This window comes from Coprinopsis cinerea, assembly GCF_000182895.1.
Source record: "Coprinopsis cinerea okayama7#130 chromosome 2 map unlocalized cont3.2, whole genome shotgun sequence".
In the NCBI taxonomy this organism is placed as follows: Eukaryota; Fungi; Basidiomycota; class Agaricomycetes; order Agaricales; family Psathyrellaceae; genus Coprinopsis; species Coprinopsis cinerea.
In genome coordinates this window covers 2736658-2763224 of record NW_003307543.1, presented here as the reverse complement: position 1 = coordinate 2763224, position 26567 = coordinate 2736658, and the positions used below count along the sequence as shown (strand labels likewise).

General features: G+C 51.5%; 10 protein-coding genes across 10 annotated transcripts; 6 read left to right on the top strand and 4 right to left on the bottom strand.

Annotated features, from left to right (window-relative positions):
• Positions 1-1531: 1531 nt before the first annotated feature.
• CC1G_09141 (CAMK/CAMK-Unique protein kinase) lies at positions 1532-4099 on the top strand (the record flags this gene model as incomplete). Its single annotated transcript, XM_001839755.1, has 1 exon — positions 1532-4099. The coding sequence occupies one exon, from the start codon at positions 1532-1534 to the stop codon at positions 4097-4099; it is 2568 nt and encodes an 855-aa protein (XP_001839807.1).
• A 3399-nt stretch (positions 4100-7498) lies between these two features.
• Positions 7499-7910, top strand: CC1G_09140 (hypothetical protein; the record flags this gene model as incomplete). The annotated part of the gene is made up of 2 exons (XM_001839754.1): positions 7499-7807; positions 7866-7910. The coding sequence occupies 2 exons, from the start codon at positions 7499-7501 to the stop codon at positions 7908-7910; spliced, it is 354 nt and encodes a 117-aa protein (XP_001839806.1).
• A 27-nt stretch (positions 7911-7937) lies between these two features.
• Positions 7938-9738, top strand: CC1G_09139 (hypothetical protein; the record flags this gene model as incomplete). Its single annotated transcript, XM_001839753.2, has 6 exons — positions 7938-8063; positions 8117-8196; positions 8254-8515; positions 8575-8663; positions 8714-8835; positions 8891-9738. 6 exons carry the CDS (start codon positions 7938-7940, stop codon positions 9736-9738), a joined length of 1527 nt encoding a protein of 508 aa, XP_001839805.2.
• Positions 9739-11561: 1823 nt separating this feature from the next.
• CC1G_10846 (hypothetical protein) lies at positions 11562-13259 on the bottom strand (the record flags this gene model as incomplete). Its single annotated transcript, XM_001833729.2, has 7 exons — positions 11562-11626; positions 11682-11724; positions 11865-11887; positions 12137-12227; positions 12291-12658; positions 12715-12772; positions 13197-13259. The coding sequence occupies 7 exons, from the start codon at positions 13257-13259 to the stop codon at positions 11562-11564; spliced, it is 711 nt and encodes a 236-aa protein (XP_001833781.2).
• Positions 13260-13506: 247 nt separating this feature from the next.
• On the top strand, positions 13507-14096 carry CC1G_10845 (hypothetical protein; the record flags this gene model as incomplete). Its single annotated transcript, XM_001833728.2, has 3 exons — positions 13507-13520; positions 13576-13656; positions 13718-14096. The coding sequence occupies 3 exons, from the start codon at positions 13507-13509 to the stop codon at positions 14094-14096; spliced, it is 474 nt and encodes a 157-aa protein (XP_001833780.2).
• A 232-nt stretch (positions 14097-14328) lies between these two features.
• On the bottom strand, positions 14329-15046 carry CC1G_10844 (hypothetical protein; the record flags this gene model as incomplete). The annotated part of the gene is made up of 4 exons (XM_001833727.1): positions 14329-14455; positions 14517-14827; positions 14885-14979; positions 15034-15046. 4 exons carry the CDS (start codon positions 15044-15046, stop codon positions 14329-14331), a joined length of 546 nt encoding a protein of 181 aa, XP_001833779.1.
• A 322-nt stretch (positions 15047-15368) lies between these two features.
• Positions 15369-16506, bottom strand: CC1G_10843 (GTPase inhibitor). Its single transcript, XM_001833726.2, has 4 exons — positions 16355-16506; positions 15952-16305; positions 15694-15896; positions 15369-15638 (listed from the first exon to the last, which is right to left on the bottom strand). The coding sequence occupies exons 1-4, from the start codon at positions 16384-16386 to the stop codon at positions 15412-15414; spliced, it is 816 nt and encodes a 271-aa protein (XP_001833778.1). The 5' UTR covers positions 16387-16506; the 3' UTR covers positions 15369-15411.
• Positions 16507-16727: 221 nt separating this feature from the next.
• CC1G_13988 (type III restriction enzyme) lies at positions 16728-21459 on the top strand (the record flags this gene model as incomplete). Its single annotated transcript, XM_002911903.1, has 8 exons — positions 16728-16824; positions 16876-17145; positions 17198-17502; positions 17553-18240; positions 18292-18332; positions 18385-20470; positions 20521-20977; positions 21030-21459. The coding sequence occupies 8 exons, from the start codon at positions 16728-16730 to the stop codon at positions 21457-21459; spliced, it is 4374 nt and encodes a 1457-aa protein (XP_002911949.1).
• Positions 21460-21923: 464 nt separating this feature from the next.
• Positions 21924-22910, top strand: CC1G_13987 (hypothetical protein; the record flags this gene model as incomplete). The annotated part of the gene is made up of 5 exons (XM_002911902.1): positions 21924-22011; positions 22077-22285; positions 22350-22417; positions 22473-22591; positions 22651-22910. The coding sequence occupies 5 exons, from the start codon at positions 21924-21926 to the stop codon at positions 22908-22910; spliced, it is 744 nt and encodes a 247-aa protein (XP_002911948.1).
• Positions 22911-23335: 425 nt separating this feature from the next.
• On the bottom strand, positions 23336-26202 carry CC1G_10841 (hypothetical protein; the record flags this gene model as incomplete). The annotated part of the gene is made up of 11 exons (XM_001833724.2): positions 23336-23804; positions 23862-24079; positions 24138-24856; positions 24914-25000; positions 25052-25077; positions 25128-25216; positions 25265-25401; positions 25449-25531; positions 25581-25657; positions 25710-25904; positions 25960-26202. 11 exons carry the CDS (start codon positions 26200-26202, stop codon positions 23336-23338), a joined length of 2343 nt encoding a protein of 780 aa, XP_001833776.2.
• Between the last annotated feature and the right edge of the window lie 365 nt (positions 26203-26567).

The following is a 26567-nucleotide window of genomic DNA, read 5'->3' as shown; positions in this document are numbered from 1 at the left end:
CGCTTTGCGGTTATTTGCAGACCTTGGCTATTGCTCTTGCCTCTTTATATCTTCCTCGCCCCGAGAGATGAAGAGGACGATAAAGTGGATTTTGGCGGCACGAAGCAACCACATATACCCTTCGAAGTCTTCAGAAGCCTACCCGTGAGTGTTCCGCGATTGAGTTGATGCGGTGTTCCGCTGCTGCCCTATTTTCTGCTCAAAACGAAGAGTTTCGAGGTTTCGGCCTTTCGAATCAAGGGTGCAGATTTAAACTGTCGAGTTGTTGGTAGTCTAAGAGATCCCTGACCCGAAGAATGAGCTGAAGATACCTTATCGATTTGGAGCCCTCCACAAAGCAAATTGCTGATAGAGCTGATAATGAGTTCCACGAACAGCTTCTTAGGAAAGTTGCATGGGATGTTCACGAACGTTCCACGTCCTGGCTCTCGAACTGGTGACTGGATGATAGATCACACATCTTTCCGGCTGGTGTTTTCCTAGACGGTCAGTTATAGAAGTTCACGAGATAAGCAAGTAGCTGGTTCTGGCTGTTGCTGGTGACGGAGGGGCCTCGTGTAATTCTCCGTAGATAACGTCGAATGGAATCGCCACCCGGTGAGGAAGGAGAGGTGATTTAAAGGGTTCAGGTGAGAGTTGGCGAGATAGTCTAGAGGTTTCCGATGGGAAAGGAATACCTGCATACCGGCAAGTAGCGAGGGAAGAAGATGCTGAGATATAGTTGAGGGAAACAGAAATAGCTGAGATACAGGAATCCAGATAGTTGTGGCGGAGAATCCAGAGAACCCGAGAGTGAGTTCCGTCCTTCCGTCCAATTGGGCAGTGTTATCTCGGAATACTGCGCGTCAAGATAAGATAGATCTGAAGCTGTGCGTTGAGAATACAGACCCCGAGCCCCAGCATTCGCCACCGACGCCGCCCTCACCTCATCGTTGACCAACGGCACTGTTGATTTCTGAGGCTCCTGGAAGCTGGGCGGACCAGGACGGTGGGCCGGACGATCCCAAGGCTGATGGGGCAGGAGATCTTTGATGCTGGCGCTTGGGAAAACCTGGCGGGTGGCGGGGGCGTCTGGACTAACAAGAGCATACGTAGTCCCTCTATCACCTACCACCATCAGTGACTGGAGTTGCTTACTCTGGCAGCGGTAATAGAGGAATACCTGAGTCAGGTAATCCAGGTAGGCCACCTGCTCGGAAAATACATCGCAGACGTGGAGGTTCCGCGCTGCTGTGGGTGTGTGACTCACGCGTTGTATCCCCGAAGTGAGGTGTGAACACGAAACCTCCGAAGACGTCCCCACCGCTTCGACGACCAGTGTAATCCGGTTACAGGAAAGCTGGCCCAAGAGGTGAAGCCAAGAACTTCGAATCACAGAGATTGACCCTGAAAATTCTCCAAACTTGGACGAGAGCAAGGGAATTTAGATCCGGGAGAAGAGGCAGATGGGCGTGGGAAATTTAGGTTGTACTCTTGACTGAAGAAATTGAGTGGTGTGGACTGTTTTCACTAGCTTTCTCTCTGATCTCACATGTCCACATCCTCGGCGTCGACTCGGTCCACGTCCTCCTCATTCTCCTCTACCTTTTCAGATGTCGACGACCCAATGTTCAGCCCGCCCTCGTCGCCCCCAGCTTCCTCAAAGACCCATGCCTTTTTTGCTTCCTCCTTCGCCGCCAGCCCGCCGCCGCCCCGCCCACCTCTCTCTTTGAAGAAGTCCGACAACAAGCCCACCGCCGTCAAGAACAGGGACGACAATGGCACAAACCCTCCACCAGCAGCGAGCCCGGGTCTCTTCTCGTCCGCCAAAACATCGCGCTTCAATGTTTCACGGATCTTTCCCTCAAGATATGCCCGCTCTCGCCGTGACTCTGCAGAGCAGCAAGACGTCCAGAACGCATTCTCCTCGAACGCCCTGCGCAGAAAACCCGACTTTCTCTTCATAGACGTCGACGGAGATGCAGACCCGAATGAAATACATCACATTGACCATAGAGAGACTCCATTCAAGGACGTGTTCCTCTCTCTTCCCACAGCCCCGTCCTACCACGACCGCGCAGGATCAGACTCGTCGCTCTCCCCACCCTCGTCGATATCTTCGTCGTCTTCGCACGCAGAGATTCGGCTACCCACCCCGCCGCCGCCCCCGCCCCTCCTAACCGCAAGTTCCAACGCCTCAGACAATGAATTCACACCCCGGCCAGCTGACCTCGAACCTTCCATAGCCGCTGTACAGCCCCAGGAACTTTCTCCCTTATCGCCTCTCAGCGAAGACAACAGTATCCCAGCCGACACCGAATTGCACCCTGGTGATGTCATAGCCGACTCCAGTTTCGCCTCGGCTACTTCCCCGTCCCTGCGCCTCCTCCGTCCTCTCGGCCAGGGCGCCTTTTCCGCAGTATGGCTTGCAGAAGACCTGTCGTCTATACCCCTCGTTCTCTCCTCGAAGAGGAGCGTCCGTGACCTCAAGCGACAGGCGAGCCTGCAATCGAAAGGAAGTGTCTCGCGCAAGTCGAGTCTGAAAAGCCCAACGTCGAGCAGGGGTGTTTCCCGCAACTCGAGTATGAAGAGGTTCATGGCACGCGTCACTGGCACACAGCCTTCGGTCGATAGCCTGTTGTTGGACGGCCATGTCCACCATGAAGGGCGGGAAACTACTTGGACCAGTCCAGATGGTCACCTCCACCCCATGCCCCCGTCGTCAATGCACCCTAGTCCATCACCATCATCCTCAATATCATCTCTTCCTTCTCCCGAGGTCGGGTTGGGTGCATCGTTGTCACGCCAAAGCTCCACAAGTACACGCCGCTCGGCTACTTCTCGGGCAGAGGCCCGAGTAGTCGCGGTCAAGCTGACACCCCGGCGTCCGGAGCCAAACTCTCCTTTGACTGAAGAGAGGACCAGGGTGGGATTCATTCGTGAAGTCGAGGTACTCCGACACATCTCTCATCCCAACATCACGCCCTTGCTGGCCCACTTCTCCACTCCGACATATCACGTCCTCGTGCTGCCCTACCTCAAGGGCGGGGATCTGTTGTCGCTTGTCAATAATGATGCCGTTTGGGGTAGACTGTCTGAGAGTGTGTTAAGGCGGATATGGTGTGAGATATGCCGTGCGGTCGGGTGGATGCATAGCGTCGGAATCGTGCACCGCGACATCAAGTTGGAGAATGTCCTGTTGACCTGGGATGGCCTCCAGTCGTATTCCAACCTCATCTCGACCGAGCTCTCGTCGACGCCTACCGAATCGTCGATATTGTCAATACCACGACCCACCGTGGCTGATCTCCCCACCCCCATTGTCAAACTCACCGACTTTGGTCTGTCGCGGTTCATTGACATCGGCAATGGCGAACGCGGGCAGGGCGAGATGCTCAATACCCGCTGCGGATCAGAAGCCTATGCCGCACCTGAATTGGTTATGGGTGGCGGTCCACGAGGCGTTTATGACGGACGCGAAACGGATGCGTGGGCCTGTGGTGTAGTCTTGTATGCGCTTGTGGGTCGCAAGCTTCCTTTCGGTGAAGGTGTTGGAATTGGTATGGACGGTGGACACGGCACACAGAGCCATATCAATGGCGAACGTGTCCACCCTCCTGGCTACTCTAGCCGGAAGCATGCCGTGGAGCGTCGTGCGTGGTTGATGAGGATTGCGAAGGGCGAGTACGAGTGGCCTGAAGTCCCGTCTGATGCAGCTGCGGTAGAGGATGGGGATGGGGAACTCGTTGGGCCTCGGTTGGCGTTGAGCGAGGGTGCGAAGAGGGTTGTTGGGCGGTTGTTGGTTCGTGATCCGAAGAAGAGGGCTAGGATTGTGGATCTGTGGGAGGATGACTGGATGCGCGGGGATGAGATTGGGTTGGGGATGTGGGAAGCTATCCAGCTCGATCGTAATGCCTCGGATCGTGTCTCGGATGGCTCTGGGGAGGTGAAGCCTGCGACAAACGAGAACCCCATCACCGTGCTCAAGGAGGACGGGCTCGATGATGGGGAGTGGGAGCCTCTTGACGAAGATGAATATCTCGAAGAGGAGGATGAACATGAAGGATGGCTGTTGGATGAGCAGAGTATCTCCAGTATAGTGAGGCAAGAAGTTGTGTAGTAACGCTGGTCTGCACTTTTTGTGAGTGTTTTCATTTTTTCTATCGCCATTGATTTTGATTTCCCCTTCCTGGACAGCACGACATCCCATCCCACCGCGCAGCCCCATCCCCGCATCGTTTCGGACCCCGAGATGTATTCCATCATTCGCCACCCGTGTATCTTTATCTTTTAATACTTGTTTCTCCTTTTTCTTGCGGTACCTTACACCACCACAACACCACCACAACCACCACCACCACCACCACCACCGCCCCCACCGTTCCTTTATTTATTTCCTTTGTTCTCTCCTCTCTCGCTCGCTCGCAACTTACAACCCTTCATTCATCCGTCTCTGTACTCCGATCCTCCTGTGTATTCATATGCTCAACTCCTGTCATCCCGCTTTCTTGTTGTGTTCTTCTGTTCCTCCTTTTTTTTTCCTCCTCCAAACGTGCATCGCTTATTAATTATTCCACCATCGCACGCAATCTTCCCTCTCTTTCTCGCACAATTTCCCTTTTCCAGAAACAATCTTCCATTTTCAAACCTTTTTTCTTTGTCGTTGTCGCAATTACCGTCTCTCCCAGTCCGTTTGTTGTACATCGTCGCTCGCTGTGTAAAAACAGATGTCGAAAACCCCCTTTTTTGTTTGTCTGTATACAAAGCATACATATGCGTAGTCGTTTTTTTTCTGTGTTCACTCGTGTAGACGTACGTACGTAGTAGTGTGTACTACCGACCTCTAGTATTTAAAAAGACAATCACACACCCCACCTGCCCGTTTCCAATTTGTAATGAAAAATGTATGTTTTTTTGTTTATAATAATTTTTATTTGTGTTTTGTGTAGAATATGCCTTGTGTTCTGCTTTGTAGTCGTTTTTTTTTGGTTTCGGCTGTCTTTGTAGAATGTCGTTGGTTTTAATCTTTCTTTTTATTAGAGTCTGTTTTTGTGTACTACATACTTTATCGTTTATATATTGGGTTGGTTGTGATTGATTTGAGTGTAGGGATGGTATGTGCTTTGGTAGGTGGGGGAGGAGCCTGAAGCGGTGATTTGGCCCTTGTGAGGCTTGCCAAGGCCTGCTATATTGGGGAGTGGACAGTCCATAAAAGGAAGGTGCTTTGAACCTCAGGCTGGTGGGACCGTCTTTACACTCTGGCGCCCAAGAATCCAGTTCGAGTGATCCAGTTCCCGGGCCTCACAAGTGGATGAATGTCTTATTCTATGTTAACGTGAGCATGATACCATAACCTGCCTTGCTACTGGGATGCACAAAATCTTCATTGTTCGCTCAAAATGTGCCAGATCCCGAATAGGGTCCGATCAGATACCGTGGGAGAACACCCTGCCAGCCAAACGCGACGCGTTCCAAATGAGTTCATTTTGACTCATAACTGAAAGAGTGCGCTTCGCCGCAGAGCCTGCTACTACGGAGCTACGCCTAAATCTACCTCCTTTCAACTCACTCTTCTGCGTCCGGATTAAGCACACTGGAGGTAGCATTTTATTACTGACAAGTGAACCTACACGAAAAAAATCTGACATTTTACAAAAGCTCATCCTACTTGGCAAGCACCAAACGTACCTTTCAACTTAGCTTTCCAAACTGTCCTTCAAAACCGCGGGTTATCTCCGCTAACGTCGCGTTCCGTCTCTTTAACCGGACGAACACGAACCTTGGGGGGTCTTTGCGAGACACCTTTCTGGAGTGTCTCAGTCGGATTCCTACAAGCCACACTGATCGGTTATACTAGGGCGAGCGTTTTCAGTGATTAAACAGCATTGGTGTAATCAAGCCAAACACGTCAATAGGGGAACCTTCCTCCATGGCAGCACCTGCTGAGCTCCGGCGAGATCAGATGGCAGCCCAGACCAACCTGGGGTTGACCGTGACTCGTGAGTGACAGACTGTACTCAACAGTAGGAACAGATGCACTCACATAACGCCCCCCTGTACTTCATATTCACTGTATATAGCACATCCTCGGATTGTCCGAGCACTGCGACCGCAAACACCGCATCAGATGGGCGGTCTGTACGCAAGGAAAACCGTGATTCCGAGTGAAAGACGAAATGGTGATAATGGACTTTGAGGTTCCAGTGTAGGTGGTCGTTGACTCGTCCCAAATGCGGCAGTAGTACCAATCCCGACATGTAGACCACCGTTCTGATTCAAGCTGAACACTTAGCCCGGGCCTGACATGTATGGGCCACTGTCGTCTTTCGAGACTCGCAGAGCTCGAAGCCAAGGTAAGAGAAGAACTGCTATTGATGCACGAGAAAAACCCGGCTTTACGACAAATTGCCAATTGGAATGGACGAACCATTGATTCTGAAACAGGGCTGGCAACAGAAGTCCTTAGGACGCACATATAAGGAAGGTGCGTCGTGGGAGAATATAGAGTCGACATGACAGCTGGACCATATTGAAAATAACTGAAAGAGCGCGCTTCGCCGCAGAGCCTGCTACTACTACACTTCGCTCTTGCCTAATCAACTATACATTACGCAGTCTACTGTCTACATCTACAACATTTACAACCACGTGTCCTCCCATTGCACCAACGAATTTTCCGACTCCGAGTCGCCTCCATCCCCAATAATTTCAAATGTGATTCATTTGTTGAAGCTGCTCATTGCCAGAAGTCGCTTGACAGTACTGAGAATGAGACCCCCGCTGCTGAACTGGTCGATGCTACGGAACCGCCGGTTTCCCACCAACCGATTTTCCACCTGACGGCGCCATACGTTTCGATCAAAAGTGCATCGTCGGTTCATGTGGATGATGACCCGCAATACGATGGGAGAAATCTCCAGAGATAAAAGGCTACAATGGTTGAAGTTAATCATCGTTCAGCAACCCTCGCGAGCGTAACTCGAACAACTCACCGATGGAAAGCAGGAAATCGCAGAAAAAGGGCACGATCATGACTGGGGCAAAGAGCGCGTTATCCAGACGAAGCAGCACTCATGATTTTAAAGGCGGAAATCGGCAAATGAAACCTCATTATTGTCAGGGCACGTCGGCGAGCGGGAGCCATGCGAGACCTCGAAGAGAGAAATGATGACATCTGGGCACTGGAAGCGAGAAGGTGGTTTGGCAGCAGAGGTTGAGCAGAGGCGGCAAAAAGCGACAGCATCTCAATCAAATAGCGACAATGCCAGGAAAACGGACGAGCTGGTTTGGCGGCAGAGGCGACAAAAACCGACAGCATCTCAAACAAATAGCGACAAAGTCAGAAAGGGTCGAGAACCTCCCGAAAATTTGCTTACCCATATATAGAAGGACGGTCGTGGGAGAATATAGGGTCGACATGACAGGTGGACCGTATTGAAGACCTACTACTACAGGGTAGTAGCAGGAAAACCTCCATCAACCACGGTTGACTCGGAAACGCCCACGTTTGACCCCATTCATGGCGACACGACAGTCGAGCAGGCTCAAAACAAAAGCAGAGAAGGACCAAGGCGACTATGCCGACGAGGCGTCCGAGTCGTCAGAGGATGAGTACGCAGACGACCAAACACCGGGTCCTTCAACAGGGGCGAAGCGGAAGGGAAGGGCCAAATCTACTTCTGCAAAGGCTGCTAGTGGTTCCTTTTCAGCTGGAAAAGCTAAGGCCAGCGACGCAAACGATCAGACGAGGCCAGAGAAGAAGAGAAGGCGAGGAAACAGAGGCGCGCTCGAGAGGATCTTGGACATGCCGTATGACCTATTGTTCGAGGTGAGTTCAAATTACAGTTCTGGAAGTTGGATTCAGACACTGATATGGTGCTTTATAGATCTTCGGGAAGCTTAATCCTATGGACCTGCTTAACCTGGCTTGAACATCCAAGGATTTTCGAGAGAGCCTCATGAGCAAGGCTGCTGCGCCTATTTGGAAGGAGACCTTGGCCAATTTCGAGCCCAAAGTGCCCGCGTGTCCGGAGGGTGTGAGCGAGCCAGCGTGGGTAGACCTATTGTTCAGAAAGAAGTGCTCTGTAAGTGTTTTTTGTCTACCCATTGAGACTTATGAGCCTGAACTGCTCGCTAGATTTGTAGCCGCAGTGCAGGCTATATGCGTGTCTATTGGGAGCTGTATCAAAGGTTCTGCACCAAATGCGCAACCTCTGAGTTCGTGGTCTACCTTTCCCCGGGTTGCTGTTGTTGCTCAATATACTGACGGCTTAGGTTTTCGGTTGAGTGGGGCTCCCATCACACGATTTTACCTCGTACTCTTCTTGATATCGTTCCGACGTTTAGTACCTCTGGTACATTGTCTCTCGCCTTCTCTTCCCTAGAATGCGACTTACAGAGAGGAAAGCTTGCAAATCATGGCTCCACACCCGAGCCCTGCACAATTTGCGAAAGGAATATTCTTCCGTTCCTGGGGAAGCCCAGAGAGAATGGATTCAACGTAAATCAGAAGAGGACAAACGAAAAGGAGAGGTGGGTATTTTGTGAATTGCAGATTGTCTTCCCTTTCTTGGTACTGAATGATACTCCCCCCAGTTCGGTATGGAGTGCGCTACCTGGTTGGAAAAGATGGGTGATCTGGCATCTCTGGCCCAAACTGCCGAAAAACAGAAACGAATGGAGCTGTGAGTCCAGTGACTACATCTCTAACTCCCGGGCTGACCGTCCCCGCTAGGGTTCATGCAAAGCTCATTGAGCTGGGTTTGGCGGAAAAGGTTCGCTTGTTGGGTCCCGAGAGCTCGTTTTGGCAGGAACAAGTGCCGCGGGAGCTGTTGAAGAAAAATATCACTGACCGGGGTAAGATGCACAACCTTCTGTATTTCATGTGTCCTTACCTTCATTTTTTTCCCAGTTTGGGCTGGCGCTGAGGCGCGCGTTGTCGCCTTTGTCGAAAAGTTTTACACCCGTAGCCTCGAAGAGGAGGCGAAAGCTAAGGCCAAGGATCTTGAGAGAAGGCAAAAAGAAGCTATACAGAAGCGCAGTGAGCTGTTCCTCCAGGCATACAATAATCTTGAAAAGTCTCTTCCCGTCAATACTTTTGCCCTTTCCTCGGCCGACATGTTCACCATTCCCGAAGTCGTTGATCTGATTACACAGACCCCTATCGACCAAGAGGTGACTGTGGCCGACTTCAATGGCATCATGGAAGGACATGCTGCCCTCTCGGAGTGGTGGAAGGCGCAGGCCACCCAGAAACTCCTGGACACCATCAGAGACAAGGCCGCACAGGCGCTGGAAGTCACTCTGGATGAAGTAACAGAATCCGCTCTCGACCTTGCTTTTGCTTTATTCCGTTGCAATACTTGCTTCGGCGATCGATACAATCTCTTGCCTCCTTTGCTCAGTCTCGAGGATGCTCTAACCCACAGGTGCACTCTGGGCCTTTACAAAACCCCTCAAGTTGATGACTCCCAGCTTGCGCATTTTATAGAGGCGGTAAATCATTACCCATGGATTATCTTAGACCAGCTCAAAGTACGGGATAAAGACTTCTCAAACACACTCAAATTTCTCAAGGACACGGGCCGCGATATCAAGACCACCACCGCCAAAATGTTGGACGAAGTGGACGAGATTTTTGAATGTCGATCGTGTTGGAGGGGGGACTCCTACCTTGACGAAAAGGTTATGCTGGACTGGCATTTAGCGGTGAGTAACGAGTTCACAGAAGGTGTTTTGCTTCTCTGGCGTGATTGCTAACTCCCTGTCGCGAAGAGCGAACACTAAACCAAACCAAAGACCAGTGATGCGGAGCAGATAAGAGCGATGAGCGACGAATGCAGATGAAGGCTGAAGCGATGTATTGACGAAGAGGTCAAGCTGAGGAAATACAGAGCAGACTACCTAGCTTATATACCTATTCTACTGTCTACATAGCTGCAGTGAGTCAGAATGACGAACAAATGGTGAAACATCGAAGAACAATAAGAAAGGTCATGAGGCTGCGCGAAGGCTGCGCGAAGAACAAGAATGAAACAATAATGGAACAAGAAGGTGTCAGAGTGTGTCAGAAGGCAGTGCATAACAATAAGGACGATAGAGTAGGGCAAAGGGCAATGCGAGGCAGTGTTCCATGAGTGAAAGAGTCCCATAGAGGGAATAAGGAGGCGAAAGGAGTAAAGGAAAGTGGAACGAATAAGATGCGAAACAGATTAGATAAGATAAGATGAAAAATAGGGGCTATACCGGCTGTTCACGACATTACCCCCCTTCTAAGCCTCATCGTCCTCGATGACCAATGGTAGGCGACGTCCAAGTTCCCAGTCGAGGTCGGTAGGCGGAGCGTTGGTGAAGTTCTCAAGTGGGCGCCAGGGGAGAGAGCTGAAGATGGTGGCGGCGATGCGGCGTGGTGCAGAGGGGTGTCGCTGGTGGAACTCCTTCACAATCTCGGGTGCGTGCTCCAGGTTCTCCTCCGGTTCCCAAGTGTCATCCGTCGACCCGTAACCCTTCCAACTGACCAAATACTCCAGTTTGCGATTCTTTCCTCGACCTCTCCAACGGCTGTCCAAGATGTCGTGAACTTCATATTCAAGCTCCCCCTCTAGTTCGACAGGCTCAGGCGGGGGTGGCAAAATGCCGTTGACATCATTGCCTTTCCAGGGGGAGAGCTTGTCGACGTGGAACACAGGATGAATACGGGAGAGGGACGGGGGAAGTTCGAGGCGGTAGTCGAGGTCGCCGAATGCGTTTCGGTAACTTTGTACGGACCAAGTTGAAGATCGCCGAGTTTGCGGGACGGAACCTTGATCTGGATGTCCTTTGCGTTAAGCCAAACGTAGTCGCCAACCTTGAACTGATGGGCCGTTCGCTTGCCGGACTTGTACACATCCTTCTGTTGGGCCTTCTCGAGACGTAAGGCAGCTTCCACATCCTTGCGTGCTTCTTGTAGCTGCTGGACACGCTCGTCAACAGGGCGGATCTCGGTTCGCTTGCCGATGGGGATGTTGAAGTGAGGAATGTAACCATAGAGGACTTCGAAGGGTGAGTGATCATGAGCAGAGTGGACGCGGGAGTTGATCACAAATTCGGCCATCGGTAGGTGCTTGTCCCAGTCATCCTGTCGGCGGGAGACGTAGAGGCGGAGGTACTTCTCAATTTCTTGGTTGGCCCGTTCGGTCTGTCCGTTGGCCTGAGAGAGATAGGCGGTCGTGAGGTTGGACTCAATGCCGAGGCGCTATCTTATCGCTTTATCGCTCTTATCACCTTTTCTTTATTCTCATTTTTGCCCTTATTCTCGACACGGACACTTTCTCCCATGGAACACTGCCTCGTTATGCCCTTCGCCCTACGTCTTATTGTTCTCTCCATTCTTGCACTGCCTCGTTACTCCGTTATTGTTTCTTCGTTCTTCGCGCAGCCTTCGCGCAGCCTTGTGACTCTCCTTATTGTTCTTTTGTGTCTCGCCATCCGTTCGTCACCTTGACTCATCGCGGCTATGTAGACTGTAGAATAGGTATATAAGCTAGGTAGATCCCTCTGTATTTCCTCAGCTTGACCTCTTCGTCAATACACTGCTTCAGCACTCATCTGCATTCGTCGCTCATCGCTCTATCTCGCTCTCCGCTCTCATCCGCTCTGCTCTTCTGGTCTTTGGTTTGGTTTAGTGTTCGCTCTTCGCGACACATGGTACTAGGTGGACTAACGAAGGCTTCCACAAGATGCCCATTCACGGTATGTCAATCCAATCTGTACGACACGGTGCCAATCGTGTTGTCAGTTAACATTATGCCTTCACATAAAACTGGTCCATTGTTTGTACTCAATTTGAGGAAATTCAGGATATCCGACGATGGTACCACTGTTCGTGCATCAGTTCGCTCTATTACGGTGAGAAAATACTTGTAAAGTTCTATAGAAGAAGAATTATGAGGTATAAGAAAGACCAAAAGGTCCAACAAAGAAATACGAAAGAAAGATTAGGAAGAAAGATTAAAGACAAGAAGAAAGATTAAGACAAGGATTGAAAAGAAAGATATTGATCATAAGTCAGGGGTTTGGCTTTTTGGCTGGAGGGAGTCCTCTAGAATCCTTCTAGAGTGGATTTAATAGCTGCTCTGTTGGCCTGAGCAGTTGGAACAACGGTGCGGGGTTACCTTACGGAGATGGCTCCGTGTGTATTGGTGGCCCATAGTCCACAGGTCAACAGGACTAGCAGCCAATGCATATGGGTCGGTTATTACCTTTTCATGCTGAAGAGCCTAGGATTTGAGAGTTAGTTTTTTGAGCTAGAAATGGAAAGGGGAGGTTCATACCTTGATGGCATCTCGCGTCCAGAGAGTGCAGTCAAAATCCTTTCCTTGTGCAACAGGGACCTTCTGCAGGATTTCCCATATCTGGTCCCGAGAGTGAGTGAGTTTACCGAGATAAAGTAACCCGTGAAGCCGCTGTATTTTAGCAGCAACGGGCCAGCGCTTTGCACTGTAGACATACCCAAGCTCACCGCTGATCGGTACACCAGATGCAAGAAATGCCATCGCTGTTTCCTCGGGTGACTTGGGATCCGCATTCTTAGGGAGGGCCAGGAAGCCGACGTCGAATCGGTTTTGTTCACCATCCAATCCAGTCCATCCGTCGCGACTGTAGTAAGCAAGGTAGAATCTGTCTTTGTTGATTTCAGAAGCTGGAGAAGCAGGTCAGTAAACTGCAATAGAGGCGCAAAAAGAACCTGGGACTTACCCATGATTTCACTGTCGTCAAGTGTTTCTTTGCAAAGGGTGGTAGACGAGTCTAGATTCTGAGGAATAGAGTAGTGGTTTTGAGAGCATATTTATAGACACTTTCGGGTCAAAGCGACGACACTTGCAGAGCGCTTTGACTTCTCATAGCGCCTGGAGGTCAAAGCGCCAATCCAGCCGAGTTTGCGGGTTTGGAGAAACTACCCGTTATTGTGATTAAACTAGCCTGGTTAACCAGGAGGATTGTGATAAGTAGATATGACAATCCACCAGCCATGTACGAACATGTTTGGTTCCCTGTATTCCTTAGTAGAAGTTGAAGAGTTGTTTCGAGGCTGTGCATTCCATATCCTTGGGTGTTTCAACGATCACCTGTAGATACACGGCGCCGACCAAAGTTGTGGGTAGGATTGGACGCCATTCCATAGCGAGATGAGCCTGCAATTCCGTTCACCGTTATGAACCAAACGATCGGAATCATACACAAAGCGCCCCCACATTCGCGTCCGCCGTCACCTCCTCGGGCGGATCGGGGTATCCCTGCATGTTATAAGGCTGAGGTGTTTGGATTGTGGTGCCTTTGTGCTGGTCACCTTCGTCCCCTCTCAAAGGTAGGCAGGATTCTTGCAGTACTCAGGCTGTGATAATGACTGGACTCGGACAGATCCAATATCTCGAAGGGCTGGTCCCAAGAGTATCTAACCGATACCGATGATGAGATTCTAGATCCAAAAAAACTTTTTCTTCGTCGCTTGTCTCCTCGTCGTCGGAGGGGCTATACCCATTCCCTGCGATGGCTCTGTTTCCGTAAGTGACAACCTTGTTTTCCAATTACCATCCGTGATGATACTATGAATTTTAGGCGAGGAAACCGCTTGGACCTTCGTCAGGTCAATTGCCCGATATCTTGCACTTCTCTAATCCTTTTCCAAGGTCAGAAGAAGTAGGCTTTATTCCTCCACCGTTAGATGGACCGCTCAGGAGCCCTCCCTGGCATTCGCCAGGGTTCTCCCTTACCCTTTCCGGCTCTTCATCCAGCGGCTCTTCGTCCCCTGGCTCTTCCTCGGGCTCCTCGTCCTCGGATACTTCGTCCCCACCACCCTCTCCTCCTCCTCCCCCTCCTCCATCCATACGCCCACCCATATCTCCGGTCCCGGTCCCCCCGCCATCAGCCTCGGCCAGTACTCAGTACCTCCTCCGCCTTCAGGTGGTACTAAAAATACTCCCCCCAACTGGCCTATCGCTGAAGTCGCCGGCGTTCCGGTACAACACGTTGTCAATGCCCCCCCGAAATGGCCTATCGCTAAAGTTGCCGGCGTTCCGGTCAAGAACGTTGTCAATGCTCCGCAGCCTTTGCCGCCTTACCCTCCGCGTAGGATCTAGGGGTCAGGGAAAGAAAGGTACAACGAAGGCCTCTCTCCTTCCCCCAAGGAGCCGGGCATCCTAGCGCCAACAACACTCCGAGCTCTAAGAGGTCCTGCACTTACCGATCTTTTCAGCCATAAGGCAAAGGTCTGAGTAGATAATCATACAGTCGTTTAATAGATAGATATCGTTACACGAGAACATCAAATACCCTGAAACAATGGTCAACCAACACTAGATCCGTTAAGGCTCAGTCTTTGGATTCTTCTGCAGAGACCGCCTCGCTAGCTTCAGCTTCTTCGTCTTTATCAGCCTTCTCCGACTCGTCATCGTCAGCTTTACCCGCAGGTTTGCTTCCGAGTACCGTAGCATTGATCCTATGAATTAAGTTGCAGGCGGTCAGTACGAATCCTAACGCAGGTTGAAACAGCGACTCACGTCAACATGACTTGAACCTTCTCCCTCTTTCCGTCCTCACCAATCTTTCCATTCTGAAGCTCAACCACAATCCGTCTCGCGCCTTTCCATCCGTAGCTGCCAGTGGAGAAGGTGTTGGGGAGGAGGGTGAGACTTCCGATGAGGCCTGGGTCAAGCGTGGCTTCAAGTGCTGCGTCGCTCTCACTCGACGGGGTCTCTTCCTTTTCATCGTCCTTGTTGTCCTTCTTTTCAATGGAAGGAGGCGTATGGGTAATGTTGACGTGGAGCGGCAAAGCCTTAACCTGGAACTCGGACGCGGACATCGCTGGAGGCTGGAAAGGACCATGCGTCAGATGAGGCTTGTGTGCTCGAAGAGTTACTGGGCGCACCTTCACTGCCTTCTTCCCATTCGCAGTCTTCTGAACCTTAGCTGCTCTTCCGTTGGATGAAGCTGCGCCATCGTCAGTAGCAGCACGTTTCTTAGCTGTGAAGATAGGTCAGTATTTGGAGCTCCGCGGTGGATAAAATGGGCGCTTACTTGAGGTAGGCATTGTTACGCGGTATGTTTCAAGTTAGCAGGAGAAAAGTAGCGGTTTGAATGGGGGGTGAGGTATGATTGGAGAGGGTCTTTTATAGCTACAGAGCGACTGTGGCTGCCGTGGTCCAAGGCGTTGTGGGAGCCATTGTCAAGGTGGGTCTGCCCTCACGACCGGCTTGGTAACATGACGTCACGCGTCTAGACGCGCGCCTGGTCTTCCCTCAAAACGACATTTGGAGAGACAAAACACATTTCCAGGGAAGAAAAGACCGACAAGGATATACACATCGAAGAATGTGAGTGTGTGGGGGCAGGACCGTATGTCGTGTGCAGGAAAATAAAATCATTGATATTGCTGCAAGTGACGAGCTGGACATTTTACAGATCAAACTCAAAGTCTGAATCATCGTCCTCCTTTCTTGCTGGGCCACGAATGTTCTTTGATGCACGCGCATTGACAGAAGTCGCTGCTGACCGCATCCTCGAAGAGGGATCGTTGTCCCATTCTTCGTCGTCGTCGTCACTTAATCGAATATCGTCCTCTTCCTCAATAATGGCCTCGGATGGGTCGATAGCCGCACTGGCTGTCAGCACGGCCTCCAGATCTACGAGCAACGGTTCAGCCACTGTGCGATGTAATGTAAAGTTCATTGCACGCACCTTCCTGGGATCGCTCGCGTTGACCACCCCAGGCGACCAATTGGTTGCGAATCTCTCCCTTGCGGTAGATAATGATCATGGGGACGCGAACGTCCGGGAGATTGGGTATACACTTGTCTCCAACAATTGACACAAACTTGGTCCGCGGGTACTTGGCAGCTAAGGCTCGAATGTGTTTGAATGCCTTGTCACTTCGAGGCAGTCTGTAAATCAATTTAGGGGACGTGGAGCATAGAAAGACAGCAAACACATGCGTACCCATCCTTGTACAGGAAGCAGACAACTCCCGTTCCCTTTTCGTTGTCGTCGTCCTCTGCGTCCACTGCGCTGGCTTCCGTGACTTCACGAGTGTAGTCCTCTCTGCTTATTGGGATGACCTGACCGAACCTGGCATCCCTAAGATCCCGGCGCGCCTCTGTCATGAGTCTCCTGCGCTGAGCTTCTGCCTTGCGAATCTTGTCTTCATCTTTCAATCTCTCCCCTAGCCTCTCGAGTTCGGCTGCCGTGGATTCATTCAGAAGGTCGTCAAAAGTGGGCGAGCCCGGCGGCGACGGCGTTTCTGGTGTTTTGGGTCGAGGAGGAAGAATACCATGCTTGCGCAAGATCTCGTTACTATCAACATGAATTCAGATTGGTTTTGCTAGAATCCAGATCTACTCACAATTCCGTGTCTTCGTTTGGGTTGTTCACCATTTTGGAGTGAGAGGCGGTTCCAAGGGGATCGAAAGCGGATTTTGCGATAAATTATAGTCTATCCAAGCCAGCTGCGGTCAGAATTGGGCTGTCCGTGGTGCGCAGTGATAGCTGGTGTCGGCTGAGAGAGTCCATCGTAGCGTTGGACCAAGAATCGCGATCCCGAGTCTGCGGATTATCTTATCGCGACCAAACACGACCAAATCGGATTGCGCAGTCAATTTGGCGCCCGCAGTTCGTTGTGCTCAGACCATCTGGATGCCTGGGACAGTGGCATTCGATGGTCTATACACGACCGGCTCGGCGATAATTCTGACGAAACGACAAGACTAGACAACGAAATGACTCAAGCGATACCCACAAATCCACCAAAGTCGACAGCGACAGGCGAAGTCGCACGCAAATACCAGGAAGAAATCTTCAGACAAGCCCAGAAAGGTCACATCTGTTCTGTATGACTGCATGAATAGTTTCCAACATGTGCTACAGGAAATGTCATCGCATACCTCAGGACCGGACTGGGGAAGACTCTAATTAGCGTGCTGTTGATGCGCTGGATGTGCACGCAAGAGAAGGCGAAGGACAAGGCAATCATCTTCCTTGTTCCAAAGGTCGCCCTCGTCGAGCAGCAGGCCAACTACATCCATAAACAGACGGGATTAAGGACCTGTAAAATCCACGGTGCTCTGAATCTCAGTTTTGCCGACCGTGATGGGTGGAAGAAGCGTTTCGCAGACCACGATGTATTCGTGACGACGCGTGGGTTTCTCGCCTGTTGGCCTTCCGTGCGCGACATTGACCGAATCCACAGCCCAGATGTTTCTGGAGGCTATTACCCATGCAGTCTGGAAGATTGAACAATGCTCCTTGATCATCTTTGACGAGTGCCATCATGCACGCAAGAACCACCCTTACAACGGGATTATGAGGGAATACTTCCAGGTACAACCCCTAAATGCCAGGCCCAAAATCTTCGGGATGACCGCTTCACCATACTGGAACCAGAAGAACCCTGCGCTTTCATTATCAACTCTCGAAGCCAACTTGGATGCCAAGATTATCGGGGTACATGAACACGTAGAAGAGCTTCAGAGTCATTACTCGAAACTGAATGAAGTAAGGTGTCTGTCGCCTCCATACCTTGCATCCCTTTACGCCCTCTCTAGGTGATAGAGAAGTATCCATACCCACCGGAGACGTACAACTTTCCCGAGCCAACTCTCTACCAATGTTTGAGCGTCTTCTATGCCTCTGATCCTACATCTTTCGATGCCATGGACATCCCCTGGACTAAGCTCGCCATGAGGCACAACATGACTCTCGGCAACATCGGGCCATATTGCGCATCCCTGTACCTGTTCTCTGAAATGCGCCACATCCTGAGCGGTCTGCATTACAAGGTAATGAAGATTCTGGCGACAGAAGAACAAAACGACGCGATGGCCATCAAAATCGACGTGTCCTCGGCGCACCCAACCAAACTCCCTCCACTCGCGTTGTATGATTTGCTCGAGATCATCGACGGATTCGAACCTTATTTTGTTTCGTCGGAGGAGACATCCGAGCTGCCGATCCCCGTCCCTTTGGATTGGTGCACCCCTAAGCTTCGTATCATGGTCAACATCATTCGATCGCACCTCGCAAACCCGATCCAAATGATCATCTTCGTGGAGCAGAGGCAAACAGCTGCATGCCTTGCTCAGGTTCTCGAGGTCATTCCCGAACTGAAGGGTTTGGCAAAATGTGGCTACCTGATGGGACATGGAACTGCGGGAGACATCACAAGGCGGGATGAGGAGAGGAAGTCAAAGGCCGATCCGATCAAGCTGTTTCGAGAGAAGGAGATCAACATCCGTATGTTTCTGCTCTATCTTTGTTATATTCGTGTTTAATTCTCGTCCGCAGTAATCGCAACGTCAGTCGCGGAAGAGGGCCTCGACTTCCCGGTACGTACATGGGGCTTTAATTCTTTGAGCGACCGACTGAGAAGGTATCCAGGCGTGTGAACTAGTCATACGTTTCGACCCGCCCAAGCACCTTGTCGGCTATGTTCAATCACGAGGAAGGGCTCGAAGCAAAGTTTCGAAATACATCGTGATGATCCAACAAGAAGACACCGACCAATTAGAACGATACCAAGCCCTCCAGCGCGGGGAACTGGAACTAAGCAAAACATACCACAACCGCACGATGCCAGAACGAGACGAAAGTGATACCATGTACGATGATGATACCCACCCCATGGACCTGGCGGAACGAGAACGATTCGTTGTACCCTCCACAGGAGCGGTGCTCACCTATGACAACGCCCTCAGTCTGATCAACCACCTATGCGCTTTGATACCCAGGGATTCCTTCACTGAAGCCTACAAACCACAGTTCATCGGGGATTTCCAAAGTCGGATGCGGCTCCCCGCAAGTCTGCCTCTACAGCCTCGCGATCTTGTTTACCTCGGCTACCCGAAGAGGTCGAAGCAAGAGGCCAAACGATCAGTCGCCTTCCAGGCTGTCAAACGACTGTTGAAGTTGAACGTCTTCGACGACTACCTCTTGCCTGTCTCCTCTGAAAGGCCGGGGGATTTTGACGACTCGGCGTATCTTCACCGGGGGAACAAGCTTCCTCCAGACGTCATGGAGGTTCATGTCAAGGATCCTTGGTATATGGGCCCGAAGCTGTGGTTGCATCCGATAGTCCTCGATTCTGAAACGACCGCGGGTTTGGTGACTGGCACGTCCCTCCCCCCAACGGACATCCTCGTCGACCAAATGGACTGCAAGCTCCTACCCGGTACTCTTCTCGCTTTCGACCCCGAAGACGAGCGAGAGCAGCGACGACTGATGCAGGATTTCACCCATCTCGGCGTCTGGGCGCGTAATACTGCCAAGCCAATCATCCACGACCTATCCTTCTTCCTGGTTCCTTTGACATCCACTCATCAGCCAGACTTTGCTTGGATGCAGCACATTGTGGATGGCCAAAAAGGCTCGCATGACTGGAGCAACATCACCGAGAAGGATTACGGCCAGACATGGGTTTTCAACACTAATCAAATAGGACGAATCTACCAACTGCAGTGTATCCGGAACGACCTCGCTCTCGATTCAAGACCCCCACAAGGATCGCTCGAAGGTGGTTATGACACGTATCGTCGGTACTTCGCTACCAAATGGGCAAGGAAGAAGCGGGAGGCGTTCCTTCCCAAGGGAGGACCACTCATCGAAGCGACCGTCCTGGCCCGAGTGGATTCGGGGGAGTACGACCACGAGGGTGGAAACACGACGATAAAGAAGGCAAAGACAGATGGGCGGACATATATCTTGCCCCGGGATTGTTGTCGAGTGCTTCACTTCCCCACCTCCCTTTCCAATACCTTCAGGGTCCTCCCCGCCCTCTGTCGAAAGATTACCGACATATATCGGGCACGAGTTGCTCGAATCGCACTTCGACTTCCGTTCATCGAGGACAAGATTCTCATCGAGTCCTTGACCATCCCTGCCGCACTTCTCGCTTTCAGCAACCAGCGACTGGAAACCCTAGGAGACGCGGTCCTTCAGCTGTGCACCACTGTGCATCTTTTCAACCAATACCCCAATCGTCACGAAGGCCAACTTACGACCCTGCGAAGGGCGACCGTTTCGAATAAGTTTCTCCTTCAAAGGGCTCTAGAGATGGGGCTGGAAGAATACATCACTGTCGAGATTGCATCCGTTGCTAGATGGAGGTATATCCTGGGTGAAGACGCGGATACTGCACCCCCGAGGAGTGTGAGGACGCTGGTACCCAGGAGGAGCTTGCAGGACTGTATGGAGGCCCTTTTGGGAGCGAGCTTCTTGCAGGGAGGGATTCCTATGGCTCTTCAGGCTGGACCATCGCTCGGTGTCGAGTTTGGAGGACCTCTCCCTTGGGAGATGAGGTATGAACGCAAAGGCCCGGCGGAGGTGGCTACCACCCATCTCTTTGACACACTTCAGGAGAGGCTGGGATACACCTTCCACTCCAACAGCATTTTAGTTGAAGCAGTTACACACCCTTCGTTTGCGACTGATGGACCATCTTATCAGAGGCTGGAATTTCTTGGTGACGGTAGGCTCTCTCCCATTCTGCTTTAGTCTGGCTCTCACGTCGTTTTCTAGCCATCCTCGATCTCGTCGTTGTGCACTACCTCTACGAAAAATTCCCCGAGGCCAACTCGCACCAACTCTCCCTCCTGCGAGCGAAGGTCATCTGCGCCCCCACCCTCGCTTACCTGGCAATCAAAGAACTCGGGGTTCACAAAATTTTGCTCATCAACAACATGGGATTGTACAGAGCTATCGAAGCCTATGTTCCTGTTTTCGAAGATATCACCGACGAGGAAATAGCAAGGTCGTATTACAAGTTTGACCCTCCCAAGGCCATCAGCGATGTTTTCGAGAGTCTTGTTGGGGCAGTTCTCGTGGACTCGGGGTACAACTACGACAAGACGTCGGCGGTGGTGTTGGATATCATGTCCAAAGTGCTCGATCAGCTTAGCCTAGACATGGCAAAGGACCCTGTTTCTCTGTTGTTGGAGTGGGTGGCTCAACATGGATGTCGGGAGATCTCTTTCAGGTCCGTTGCGACTTTCGCCGAGGAGCGCTGAGGATACTGACCTCTTGCATAGTAAAAACAGGAAGTTCAACTACGACGCCGGAGTTGTATTAGAGGTCCACGGCAAGCAAGTTGTCGGACCCATCGTAGCATCAAGCCCGGGAGTTGCCAAGTTTATCGCATCGGAGAGGGCGCTGTCGATCCTCACGGATGAGTCGAACGAGCTGGCGCTGTCCAAGTTGTGTGACTGCGAGGAGAATCGACAGAACATGGAAATCGATGTTGATGCTGCTCTGGCGGAGATGAAGGTGGTCACCCCCGAGCCTGTCGCACCTCCCGAAGTGAGTGGATCGGAGGACGGGGAGATTGAATCGGACGAAGAGGAAGACATGAGGCGCATTAATGACATGCTCGCGGGGCGCATTCAAGCTGGGGACGGATCGACTCCTGACATGGTTGATGAAGACACTGATATCGCCTCATCAGACGACGAAATGGACTAGTTCGCGTCTAGCAAAGGGCTGACTGAGCTCAATAACCTTTGTTTTGGAGGGTTGTTGGGCTCAGTCATCTCTTTGCCAGATTGCGATCGACATAACCCGTACTCACCTTTTGACGGATTTATCCATGTATCTTTCACTTATCTTCTCTCACTGTAACTACGCTCCTAGTCTGCTGTAACTGTTTTGAATACGTTTGTAACTTTGATATGGATTCCTTCCTGCAAGTCTCGAGAAAAGATGAACACTTAGACGCTGTCCGACTAAATCGGACCGGGCGAACCGACAGGCTCCGGTCAACCGCCGTCAAGAGCCAACCCAGGGTTCCCGTCTTCGTCATCGTTCGCAACGTTCATGAAGTCCTTCACCATCTTTGCTTCTGCTTCTGCTAGGGACGGGATCCCAGCCTGTGTTTCTCTCGTGGTTTCGCCACAAACTTGACAATATTCTGAGTGACACTTGCTCAAATGGCTTCAACGGTTAGTTCCGCATTCTTGAACCAACTCAGGTCATTGTACCCTGCACGATCGGGTGCCAGCGGGGCCGCCGGTGGAGGTATGTACGATACACCGTCATCCAGGATGCCAAAATCAACTGACGAAAACAACCTTGGGCTCAAGGTTCTCTACTCAGCAGCCCATGGTATATCTTAGCTGCAGTAGCCTTCAGTGCGAGTAACAAGCCAGACGCTGTGCCTCGTGTTTTTGAGCACGCCTTGAATCAATTCCCTACCCACGAAGGTTCTTCGCATGCGGAAGACAGGCGTCAGCTCGCCAGAAAGCTACGCGAGGCGTTGTTCAAATCTGGACTGATATCTGGCTACCCCAGAGTAAGGCTTCAGTGAATTTTTAACCCAAAGGGCAAAGTGTTTACGAGTTCGCGCACATCCGCAGGCCATCAACAGCCTCCGAGCTCTGCATGAAGCCATGCCTGACGATCTGAAGGACACCGAGTTGCAGAGGTAAGCCAAATCATCCATATCGCGAAAGCTATGGCCTGATGAAACACCTCTCCAGGGACCCGAATTTGCCCCTCTCAGAGTACCAACAGAAGGGCCAAGTCTACTGGGACTCTGTGTACGGAGAAACAGCACCAGCAGTCCAAGGCCTCCTCGACGCCATCTATCCGGACATGGGTAAGCTGCGACCTCCCTCCAATCCACCCGTCCGTATTCCCCATCTCACCCTCCGCCAGGCTGGTTCTCCAAAACAATCGGCTATGGCCTAGTCTACAACGCCCGCCCCGACATCCTCTCCCCACTCGAAACATCCTTCACACTCGTCGCAGCCCTCATCGCAGGCGACACACCGCAACAAATCGCGTGGCATCTCAAGGGCGCTCTCAGGTGCGGAGCGAGCGTGGAGGAGATCCATGCGGCGAGGAAGATTGCGATTGAGGTGGCGAAGCATTCGGGGGTGCAATGGAGGAACCCTGTACCTGAGATCGAGCTTTGAGCGGCGAAGGACCTTGAATTGGGTGGGACTTGGGGAGTGATGATGGCGAAGATGACGATGATACAACGGCGTGCATGTTATACGACTGTACATGGAGACTACACGAGGCACTATTAGCTACAGGTGGAGAGTAGGTGAGAGTCTGGTACAACTTTATCCGTGGAGCAACCATTAAGATTGGCGGGAGGATATACATATTGCTCTGTGTAATTGAATCGGGAGCAACGAGGAAGTGTATCAAATGTAAAGTGGTAAACGAGGGGAATAACGTATCCATTATCGAACGCTCTTAAGATGAGCGCAGCGAGTATTTAATGAAAAATAGAGAACGGGATGTGCATGTGGACTTGTAATTTGGACGATGATGAAAAGTGGAACGCTGAAGGTATTAAGGCAGACCAGTGTAAGCTATCGATTAATAAAGATTAAGAGGGAGTTGAAGGATTATCAGTTTGTGCAGTGGTGGCCGACATCTGCGGCGGGGTCGTTGGGGCCTCGGGAGGAGGTTGTTCCGGAGATCGGGCTGGGGTCGAAGCGTCGTCCACAGTACCCGATACCTCTCCCGTCGCCGAGGGAGCGGGAGTGCTCGAGGCGACTTCTGGACTATTTGTCGTGGTAGGAGAGGTGGGGGCAGTGTCTGCGGATGGGGGGTTAGCACCAGAGGCAGCAGTGGTTGACGACGTTGTCGTTGCGTCGGCTGACGCTGGCGCAGAGGCTGTCGTCGGGGGTGCAGAGGATGAGCTAGCTGCTGCCGTGCCAGACGCACTTGTGGACGGTGTTACGACTCTAGGCTTCAAGTTGGCTCTCAATGACACGAACGGTGCCCGCAAGCAGATCCTTGCATCGCGATGGTAAGTGTAATCAGTCCCAAATACAGGGTTCGGTGTAGAATGGCTAGATAAAGGGCAGTTAGAGCACTGAACAATGCAGAGAGCAACCAGGGGGACATACATGCCCTTGACATGCTGCTCGAGATGAGTCCGCGTGTCCCTCAACTTGCAATGCATGCAAACATAGCTTCGATGGGAATAGTCGTTCCAGTCATGCGATGACCTGACTTTCTGGAGTTCCTGGTTCTCTGCACCCTGTGCAATCGCCGTGCGACGTTGGTCAGCTGTGCCATACGGACGTTGGTTTCTAGCACTGGTATAACGAGGTGTATGCTCAATCTAACGAAGGGAAATATGTCAAAATCGATTAGAACCAGCAAAGGCAGCCACAGCGCACCATATGTTCCCAGCGAGCCAGAGTCCTGATAACACCGCCAGCGCCGTTAGGGCGATAACATAACGCACAGAAGCACTCCACAAATGGGTTGAGCTCCATCAACTGTTCATAAGTCGTATCCGGCTCCTTATTCAGCGCCTTAAGAATTAATTTGGCACGCTTATGTGCCGCTTCGTGGAATGAGATACGGTCGCCTCCAAGGTTCCATGGTTCTGCTTTTAGCCTTTCGAAGATGGTGCTAGGGTCTGGCGTGCCCGAGTTGCGCGCAAAGTTGCAGGTGTGGACCAGGATTCGGGGGTAGGAGATGGGGACATTGCATGTTTTGCAGTTGAAGAGTGTAGTCGCGAGGTGAAGGGTTTCCTTGGTTGCCTGAGCACCGATCGAACTTTGACGAAGGATTCCCAAGAGTTCGTTGTCCTTCTCCTCTCTCCATTGTCGAACGAACTGGAGCATAGCTTCTTCTCCGATGTCGAAATCGGCCAAAGTTACTGGGGCCTCTAAGTCGGGGTTTTCGAGGACCGCCTTGAGCTGAGGGATGGTGGCAAAGTCCGCCACACCAGGGAGGATAGCATGAAGTGGCTGAGACTCCACAAACGACGCATACATCTGCTTCATGAGGCTACACCGACTGTCCAAGACTCGACTTCGCTCTCTGGCCAGGCGTTTCCGGCGGACGTCTTGCATAAATGCCACCATATCTGCTTCGATTTTCTTCCAGGCTGAAAGTGCATTAGACGAGCTGAACCCAGGCCCCCCACCTCACCAGATCAACGTACCTCGCTCAGTCAGTTCCTTTGGGATCTTGACATGTTTGTGGTCTGTAAGCATGTGGCTCGACATCTTTGACATCTCTTCTGTCCAGCCTGCCAATCGTGTAAATTCCGGGTAAAGGAGACCGACAGTGTTCTGCATACCAAGTATTGCAAGTTTCTCAATGATTCTGACCATGGCGGTCAGAAATGGGCGAGGAAGACATGAATAAACACATACTGCAGCGTTCGTTTGACTCGAGCTTCGTCTAGTTTCTGGGCGCGTCGGAGAACTTGGCCCTTGGCCCATTGCTGGCAAAGTGCAGCATGCTGCCGGGAAGGTGAGCGAGAGTCGGCGGACAAGCAGCGTTTACTCACCTCCAGCCGCTTGTCATAATCTTGCTTCTGTTGCCAGAACCATGTTGGTTTCTCCTCTTCGCTCAACTTCGCCATTTCCTCTGCAAGCTTGACCGCTATTTCGAGACAGTACTTCTTCTCTGTATGAGGGTATATCGCTGGGCAAAGCTTAGCGTGGTCCACAGTAAATGGAGAGCAGACATACTGCCTGAAGAGAACTCGTGCGTCGCAGGGACAATCGTCTGCAAAACGCTTGGTATATCTTTCATATTGACCCAATAAAGAAACCTGGGGAGTTGTTAGAACAGTTTTCCGGGTGACACGGAAATTGGTTTACATTAATGGTCCACATCGCTTGCAACACCGAATACGAGCCTCCCAAATCACGGTTTGGACATTACTGGCCGAACAGTACTAGATCGACGTGTTAGTCGCGTGATACGGTGATGAATGACTGACGACATACATGGCAGTATGGTTCAAAGAGCAGACTCGCATACTGGGGCTCGCTCATATCGAATGGGCAGTCTGGGACTGCATCGACGTTGGATCGTGCCTGCATCCATACCGATGTCGACGAGCGGGACATGACGATCCGCCTAAGCTCTTTGTTGGTTCGTGCGAGGTGCAGAAGGTCCAACGGGTGTAGATGACCCATAATCTGGAGAATATAATAGCTCAGCGGTCGTCGTGCGGCGATGGGGTGCAACGCTCACCTCATAAGTCAAATCTAGGGGCAACGACCAAAGTTGTTGCAAGGCACCCTTGTAACCTCTGCGCTTCTTGGGCACTATCTCCTTGGGTTTCTTTTCGACTGCCTTCGTGATGCGCCGCCGTTTAGGAGATGGCTTTTCGAGCTCGAAATCGCTGTCATTGTCGGAGAGGTCGAAATCGGAGTCGGTGAGGGGGGTGAGGTCGGAGTCGTCGTCGTCGAAGAGAAAAGGGATTTGGGTGGACATGGTCGTTGGTGACAACGAGGAGCAGGGTGCAATCGTGGCGGAAACAGAAAATGTTGGATCCCGTTGTTTGTCCTCCTTGATCGGCTTCGCTTCGATCCAAGTCAAGTCTTGACCGTCGCCGCCGATGTCGCGACAAAGACCAGTTATCAAGTTGGGGAATTTTTTAAACAATTGCTGGGGAAGAAGTTTATAAGATAAATCTCATCGACAACGGCGTCATATGGCCAACATGTGGCTCTAATTGGCCTGGTGACGGTCTGTGAACGCCTCCAGGCAAACAGTATCGGAGAATGTAAACAAATATGGAATCGACGACTCCGCAAGAGAACATTCACAAGAATTGCATAATTGAACTCAAGAACCCA